General features: G+C 42.1%; 1 protein-coding gene across 1 annotated transcript; it reads left to right on the forward strand.

Annotated features, from left to right (window-relative positions):
- The first annotated feature begins 2,969 nt into the window (after positions 1–2,969).
- On the forward strand, positions 2,970–8,463 carry LOC144714788 (aspartic proteinase oryzasin-1-like). Its single transcript, XM_078589571.1, has 14 exons — positions 2,970–3,128; positions 3,779–4,167; positions 4,335–4,395; positions 4,637–4,731; positions 4,829–4,941; positions 5,364–5,532; positions 5,616–5,655; positions 5,748–5,812; positions 5,966–6,079; positions 6,173–6,237; positions 6,935–7,094; positions 7,198–7,317; positions 7,981–8,069; positions 8,259–8,463. Exons 2-14 carry the CDS (start codon positions 3,790–3,792, stop codon positions 8,341–8,343), a joined length of 1,554 nt encoding a protein of 517 aa, XP_078445697.1. The 5' UTR covers positions 2,970–3,128; positions 3,779–3,789; the 3' UTR covers positions 8,344–8,463.
- The last annotated feature ends 324 nt before the right edge of the window (positions 8,464–8,787 follow it).

Genomic DNA, 8,787 nt, shown 5'->3' on the forward strand with positions numbered 1-8,787 from the left:
ACATCACGACCTGAATTTCCCACATCCTCATCATGCATCCCGGTGCCGAGGTATACCTGAACTCTTTGGTGTCGAGTGTTCTCCGTCCAGTATTCCTCGAGAATTCGTCCACCGCCATCGGATTTGCTTTGATTTCTTGGAATTTCAACGAATAGTGGATTAGGTCTTCTCATAAATTTTCCCCGCGGACGCAATTTGAAGGTATTGGATTTGGTGCTTCGGCATCGTCGCAGTGGTTGAAGATAGTACTCCCGCCCTCGACGAGGAAAGGGGTTGCACCACCATTATTTCATCGGCTTTACGTTTCCGAAAGCGATCATGTGGATTTGTGTTCTGTTTATCCCACCTTATCCTCAACCCTTCCTGCAACTTCCACCCGTCGTCGTCATCATCCCCATCTCCCTTAGTCGTCGGCATCCATTCATCTAGTTGTCGAGCGTCATCCTCGAGTGTCCTGCATCAGAGTATAAGAAGAGAGAGGGCCCAGTCTGATTGCCACGTCATCATAGAATCGGACTCACAGGTGTTGGTTGACATGCTTCGTGCAGGTACATGCTCCTAGTGGTGCCTACATCGCGTATGGCAGGATATCATGCGATGCCGCCCACGCACAACTAGTATATGTCACCAGCTGCGAGAAGGTAATCAGACAACAGATGACATGGCCAACCATGCGATACACACACGACACCCCTCCTCTCTTTTTCTTTCTTGGCAGGCCCTCCCTCCCTCAGCTCGGAGATGCTATCGCGTGGAATGCCTTAGCTTGCTGACTCTCCATACGCGTCGCATACTACCGAAGGAGGGCCGGCGAGAGTGGCGAATTGCGTGGAACACTCGAGGTGGGCGCGCCTAACCTTTCGCCTGATCGGACGACTTCTGACATCACAACGGCGGGGTAGACTGTGCACACTTCCACCATCGTAGCTGCTACACGGCCACCGCAGACTCCGCCCCCACTTTCACTCGAAGGGAACACGGACGGGTGAAACGTCGGCACACGCGAACTTCTTCGAGCCCTTGCTAGGTATCATTTATGTATGTTTTCCTTTCCTGCACATTGGCACGGACGAGTGGGATCCGAGTGTAACTGGAATATTTATGCTCGCTCCACGCCTATAAACAATGATAAACACTCCACTTTATATATAAAATCCCCCTGGGTGACGTCCAAGGCACGGTTGGACCGGACTATGGGTACAACCACAGGGTTGGCCGTAATAATAGTAATAATAATAAGAGAGAGGGCAAGGAGAGAGAGAGAGTAGGAGAGAGAGAGGGGGAGAAAGGAGAGAGAGAGGGCAAGAGAGAGAGAGAGTATAAGAGAGAGAGAGAGAGGGCAAGGAGAAAGAGTATAAGAGAGAGAGAGGGCAAGGAGCGAGAGTATAAGAGAGAGAGAGAGAGGGCAAGGAGAGAGAGAGAGTATAAGAGAGAGAGAGAGAGAGAGAGAGAGGGCAAGGAGAAAGAGTATAAGAGAGAGAGAGAGCGGGCAAGGAGAGAGAGTATAAGAGAGAGAGAGAGAGGGCAAGGAGAGAGAGAGAGAGAGTATAAGAGAGAGAGAGGGCAAGGAGAGAGAGAGAGAGAGTATAAGAGAGAGAGGGCAAGGAGAAAGAGTATAAGAGAGAGAGAGAGGGCAAGGAGAGAGAGTATAAGAAGAGAAAGAGGGCAAGGAGAGAGAGTATAAGAGAGAGAGAGAGAGGGCAAGGAGAAAGAGTATAAGAGAGAGAGAGAGGGCAAGGGGAGAGAGTAGAAGAGAGAGAGAGAGAGAGAGAGAGTATAAGAAGAGAGAGGGCAAGGAGACAGTATAAGAAGAGAGGTAGGGCAAGGAGAGAAGAGTATAAGAAGAGAGATAGGGCAAGGAGAGAGAATATAAGAAGAGAGATAGGGCAAGGAGAGAGAATATAAGAAGAGAGATAGGGCATGGAGAGAGAGTATAAGAAGAGAGAGGGGAAGGAGAGAGAGTATAAGAAAGAGAGAGAGGGAAAGGAGAAAGAGAGAGAGAGTATAAGAAAAGAGAGAGAGAGAGAGAGAGAGAGAGAGAGAGGGCAAGGAGAGAGAGAGAGGGCAAGGAGAGAGAGGGCAAGAAGAGTATAATAAGAGAGAGTATAAGAAGAGAGAGAGTATAAAAAAGAGAGAGAGGGTAAGGAGAAAGAGAGAGAGAGAGAGAGAGAGAGAGAGAGGGCAAGGAGAGAGAGAGAGAGAATAAGAAGAGAGAGGGCATGTAGAGAGAGAGGCCAGGAGAAAGAGAGAAATGAGAGAGAGTACACGGAGAGAGAGAGCAATGAGAGAGAGAGAGAGTACAAGGAGAGAGAGCAATGAGAGAGAGAGGGGGCAACGAGAGAGAGAGTACAAGGAGAGAGCAATGAGAGAGGAGAGAGCAATGAGAGAGGAGAGAGCAATGAGAGAGAGAGAGTACAACGGAAGAGAGCAATGAGATGGGGGGGCAAGGAGAGAGAGAGAGTACGAGGGGAGAGAGCAATGAGAGAGGAGAGAGCAATGAGAGAGAAAGAGAGAGAGAAATGAGAGAGAGGGTACAAGGAGAGAGAAAGCACAAGGGAAGAGAGAGAGAGAGAGAGTACAAGGGGAGAGAGAGAGAGAGAGAGAGAGAAAACAGGAAGAATGGTAGTCGGTTAGCGCAACCGCCGGTCGGCCAGACGGGCCGGTTTACATGTTGGTGGGCCCCACAAAAGCAGCCGTTATCATCCCCCGCCACGTCACCGATTGCTTCGCTTCCAAGGCGGTGCGACGGGCTGTTTTACACGGCAACACAAGCATATTATTCGGACCCCCACGATTCTTTTTATTATTACTTTATCCGGAAAATTTATCCGGCGTGACGACAAGCGTATTAAAAAATAAGACTTCTGAGTTAAACACCAAAAACTATACTAATTGTCTCTTAGTCCTAGTCGTCTTCTTACGAAACTTCACTTCCTGCCCATAAAGGGTATGAAGCAGAAAAGCTGCAATTCGTGGTAAAGGAGAATGAGAGAAGACTTTTTTGAGCTTTTTCGTAATTTAGGTTTTCTTTAAAAAATATCTCGGAACTGATCTCGGGCTTCGCTCTTGCCTGTTTTTCGCCTTCCGGCGAGTTTTCCCCGCTCTGGACCGATCGGAAACTCTCGCCGGTGCGCATCTTACAACACTCCTTGTAGAATAATCTTCCGATCTTTCTCCATATTTCGTTCTGAATCCATTCCATTACTTGTTCTGATCCTTAATTAACTCCGATTTCGTTCTTAACGAGATCTTAGCGGTCTGAAATTACTTTCTTCTGAAATTTTTAGGCTATTACTTTAATCTTTATTTTTTTGTTTCTGCGCTCGAATCATTTCTCATCTATTGGTCTCCATATGAAGATTTTGCTGCGATCTTCTGATGTTGCGATCTTTAGTTTTTGATGTTTGAATGAATGTCTCGTTTCGAAACTATTCCATTACTTGTAATGATTCTTATTCACCTTGCCTTTCAAGCTATCTGTTTTGTTCTTAACTACTTGTTAATATCATATGATTTTTTAATATTAATTTTGCATGATTTTTTTGGCTTTTACGCCTCGACTCGTTCTTCGTCAATTGATTTCCATTTGAAGCTACTTTGCTCCGATCGTGTGATCTAGCGTAGTAGAGCCGTTTCTTGTAATTAGTTGCGTTTATTGGTGTTTTTTGTGGAGTATTTTTATGATTCACAATATTCTGCTAGTCAATTAGGCGTACTCGATTTAATACTTCGATTTTACTTGGGGATTATTCCTCTTAACTTAGATTTATGCTCGCAGCTTCTCCCGCCATGGGGCTTTCATGTCGGATGTTAGGGCAATTTCTGATCCTGTCGATCGTCATTTGCTACTCGTTTCTACCAATCACCTCTGCGGATGGCCTCCTGAGGATTAACTTGAAGAAGCGGCCGCTTGATCATGACACTAGATCCGCCATTCGGATGGCTACTGAAGGCGTCGACTCGAGCCGGGTTTCTCTGCGTAAATTCGGATTCCAGAGGGGTGACGGCCTCGAGGGGTCGGATACAGATATAATATCCCTGAAGAACTACATGGATGCTCAGTACTTTGGGGAGATTGGAGTTGGCACGCCTCCACAAAAGTTCACGGTCATTTTTGACACCGGTAGCTCCAATCTTTGGGTCCCATCTTCCAAATGCTATCTCTCGGTGAGGCTCGTTGTGGAAACTAGAATGAATCACTTTTTTATTCAGTAATGATTAATATTTAGTATTTGTTGATGGCGATTGGCGAGTCTCCAATTTTCCCTGTCAGATGAGCTTTCAGTGTACGTGATGCCTGTATAATTGACACTTCAATTTTCTCTTTGCGTCAGGTTGCTTGCTTTTTCCACTCCAAGTACAAGTCAAGTCGCTCGAGCTCTTACCGGAAAAATGGTATAATCTCGTGAAAGTTTTCGTCTACCTATCTTATGCATAGGATGATTAGTGCCTTTTTGATTCCTTCCTTTTATGCGTAGTATGATTAGTATCTTATTTTCCACACCTATCTCTGCTGTGCACATTTTAAGTCTAAACTGCTTGCATTTCTGATAAATCATCTTGAAAACTTTTGATTAGACTTAGATGTTTATTGATTTCTGGTACTTCAGTAACAAAATTTTACTCTATTGTGAAGGTAAACCTGCTGAAATTCGTTATGGAACTGGGGCAATAGCTGGCTTCTTTAGTGAAGATGATACTACTGTTGGCGATCTTGTAGTGAAAAGCCAGGTGAGGGAGCTTTTATTTGATTTTTTATAACTCTTATTAACGTCCCCCATGTAGGTTGCTTGTGTACTCTGATTGTATCTAATTATCTTTTGCGCAGACTTTTATTGAAGCTACCAAGGAATCCAGCCTGACATTCTTGGTGGCAAAATTTGATGGAATCCTGGGACTTGGTTTCCAAGAAATTTCTGTGGGCAATGCCGTCCCTCTATGGTGCGCGTCCTCTCACCATCTCTCTCTATGATTCGAATGTATGAATGTCATGTTATATTCTAGTTTGAAGGAGAGATAGATAGCGGGGGAGAGATGAGAGAGTAAAAGAGACGAAACCCATTTATAGAGTAAAATTCACTTGACATCCTAAGTTCCTTACCCATATATAGGGATGTGAACCCTATATTGTTAATAATTGCAGAAATGCCCTAATCATCTATCAATCCAATTGTGTTCATTTAGCGGATATGATTCTATGGTTGACAAGGTTGCCACCATATCAGTCAGTCTTAGTCTCGGACCTTTGTTTTTTCTGTTTCTACCCAATATGTCATTCCCAGGAGCAGTTGCCATGTTTTCATCATGTGAATAGTATATTTATTTCTAAAGTTGAAGCCTAAATTAATCAATTTTCATTTCAGGTACAACATGGTTGAGCAGGGTCTTGTCAAGGAACCTGTTTTCTCATTCTGGTTTAATCGGAATGCCGATGACGACGAGGGTGGAGAACTTGTGTTCGGTGGCATTGACCCTAACCACTACAAAGGAAATCATACATATGTACCTGTCACTCAGAAGGGCTATTGGCAGGTGAGTACTCATTAAAGTATTCCTCAAATAACATATCTACCAATTGTAATCTTCATAATATCTCACAAGTCTGTATTCTGCAGTTTGAAATGGGTGATGTTTTTGTTGATGGGCGATCCACAGGTTGTTAAATAATTGTTTATGGCTTAAAAAAATTTCTTTATTTTTCTATATTTCCTTAATCATTAACTTTTATTTACCTCTTAAAATATTAGGGGTCTGTTCGGAGGGCTGTGCAGCAATCGCTGATTCAGGAACTTCCTTGCTCGCGGGTCCCACGGTATGATCTGTTGTATTATCTCACATTTTTCATTTCAATGGAACTTTCTTTACATTCTTTTACCTTCATGCATGGTTAATATTTCTCTTTTAATTGTTTTCAAATTTCGGCCTCCGCCGACTTATAGGACCACTCTGATTAATTTTCATGCAGGCCACCATTGCGGAGATTAATCATGCTATTGGAGCCAGTGGAGTTGTGAGTCAGCAGTGCAAAGCAGTGGTTCAGCAGTACGGGGAAACAATTTTGCAACTTTTGCTTGCAGAGGTATTTATTTTATTTAATTCATAATTCTACACCAATTTTTTAAAACACCGGGCTTGTGGGAAGGTAACTGTTGGATGTCATTCTCTTTTGCAGACGCAGCCAAAGAAAATATGCTCTCAGATTGGCCTATGCACCTTTGATGGAACCAGAGGCGTGAGGTCAGTTCCATTGTTAACACTTACCTTTCTCTCTCTAGGGGGTTTTCCGTCATTTTACCTTACTAGTAGTGTTCGGCACTCATGAAGGTCATTGTCGACATCGTTAACCCTGGTTGACGACAAAATTGACGAATTTTATTGTGGTTAGTGGTAACAAAATTTTAACTAGAACTTTATTAAGTGACGAATTTTAGCTCAGATGGTTGTTAATCCCGTCACATTAGCCATCTGCTTAGTAAAGTTCTAGTTTAAATTTTGTTAACAACCATGTCAACATCAACTTGCGTAGTTGACAATGATGATGATGGCGTTAACTCCCTTTGACATTGACGTCATTGGCAAAAGGTCAACCAACATTAGCATCACATGACGACAACGTCTACGGGACGTGCAAAACTCTAGTTCCTAAAGGAAGACCAACTACTATTTAAAAGGAAACATTCAAGGGAGGATCAAAAGGGAAATATTCATGGGGAAATGGGGATCGATCGTATCAGGGGTCTAATCCGAATGAGGGTTTCTATCTAACTTTGTCATTGGAGGAAAGATAGAGGAGGCAGCCACTACCCTGTGAACGAGGGAATACACCCAAGATAATCAGTGGAATTCTATCAGATAGATTATTACAATTTTACTCAAGTAGGGAGTGGCATTTTAACCCTGCTTTCTAACAGCTTTTTTGGTTTGTTTCCAACAGCATGGACATCGAGACGGTGGTTGATGCCCCAAAGGAAGCCACATCTTCCGGGAACTTGCGCGATCCGGCGTGCTCTCTCTGTGAGATGGCAGTTGTTTGGATGCAGAATCAACTTAGGCAGAACCTGACTCAAGAGCGGGTTTTGGACTATGTCAACCAGGTAAAAAATAATCAATAATTTTTTTCGGGTAAAAAAATGCCCCCTTTTTTTCTGAAAAGAATTTTTCTTGTTTTTCTAATTTTCTGGAGCTTCGTTGGTGCAGCTTTGTGATAAACTCCCCAGCCCAATGGGAGAATCCGCCGTAGACTGTGCGAGTCTTGGTTCTATGCCCAGTGTTTCCTTCACCATTGGGGGAAAGAAATTCTCTCTCAAACCGGAGCAGGTATCATGTCGATCTCATCTCTTCGTTATCATACTCATCCATTGTTCAACATAAACTTGTATAATCTTCAAATGAACAATTAAAGTAATGCATAATTATTGTCCATGCTTCCCACCTCATTAGCTTTTTTAGCTTGGTTTCTTCTCTCACTTGCTTGCTTTTTCTGTATTCGCATAGCATAATCATCATACAAATTCATTGCTCTGAATAATTTTTTGTTTAGTCCATTAAAATTTTTATCCTTGAATCAAAGGAGTATCTGAATAATAAAATTGTGTTCTCGTTGCACCTTCTCGCCTAATTTGTTTAATTAGCCTAATAATTATGGATCTTACCGCTCAATTGTCGAACATAAATTTTGTATCATCCTCAAAATTAATTAAATTTGGACCATGTGAATAAATGAAGAAATGCATTATTTTTACTCATTATTTCCGCCTAATCAGCTTAATTAGCCTAATATCTTCTCCGGCATCCTTCCCTCTTTTTCTATGTTCGCTTTTCGCCATCTTACCACTCCACTGTCAAACATAATTTTGTATCATCCTCAAAATTAATTATGCTCGAATCAAGTGAATAAAGCAGTAAATAAAGAAATACATAATTATTTCCCGTTCTTCCCGCTTGAAATTCTAAAATTCAGTTTTTCTTGTGATGAAACAGTACATCCTTAAAATTGGCGAGGGAGCTGCGGCCCAGTGTATCAGCGGATTTACAGCTCTGGACGTTCCTCCACCGCGCGGCCCTCTCTGGTAATTAATCACCCGAAATTAATATAATTTTCTTCTTAATTCTCTTCAGAATGTCTCTTTTGACTATCTAAAATTATTTCATTTTTTTCTTGTTCAAAAAAAAAATGAAATAGTATTATTTACGCACATGTATTTATTTCAACATGATCTGGTAAGAATACTTTCATGACTGTTGATTCTCATATCCAGGATCTTGGGTGATGTGTTCATGGGAGCATACCACACCGTATTCGATTACGGCAACCTGAGAGTCGGCTTCGCCGAAGCAGCCTGAGCTCACCTGAACCATGAACCCAGTTTAAATATGTAATGAAATAGCCCACTTAAATATCGTGTATGTATAATCATATAAACATCTTCTCGTATCTATCAATCTATGGATCATGTTCAGGGACACGGCTCTCACTTACCTTATTTACCTCATTTTCTCCTAAGTTACCTTCTTCTATTTTCGCCCGGATATATCACCATATTTCCCGGTTGATATTTCCTTTTCTTCGTAGGTTCACGAAAAGAATAATCATTCTACGAATGATTATTGTTTTATATATTATGAAGACGCACATTAGTTTTGTTCCTATACATGTTTGATGGAGATTTATGCATGGCAAAGTCAGAAAATTCTTTGGGGCTACAATTTCGAGTTAAGAATATTGATATCTAATTATGTGTTCAAGTATGAACTGCGGATTCTAAATTAGTAATATGCTCATTAGCC

The sequence above is a fragment of the Wolffia australiana genome, chromosome 18 (assembly GCF_029677425.1).
Source record: "Wolffia australiana isolate 7733 chromosome 18, ASM2967742v1".
Lineage (NCBI taxonomy): Eukaryota > Viridiplantae > Streptophyta > Magnoliopsida > Alismatales > Araceae > Wolffia > Wolffia australiana.

What these genes read in the sequence shown, in the direction of transcription:
- LOC144714788 (XM_078589571.1), top strand. Translation starts at nt 3,790, where the DNA reads ATGGGGCTTTCATGTCGGATGTTAGGGCAATTTCTGATCCTGTCGATC. An exon ending in TGCAACTTTTGCTTGCAGAG is followed by an intron (nt 6,080 to 6,172) that starts GTATTTATTTTA and finishes TCTCTTTTGCAG; the next exon opens with ACGCAGCCAAAGAAAATATG. An exon ending in TCTCTCTCAAACCGGAGCAG is followed by an intron (nt 7,318 to 7,980) that starts GTATCATGTCGA and finishes GTGATGAAACAG; the next exon opens with TACATCCTTAAAATTGGCGA.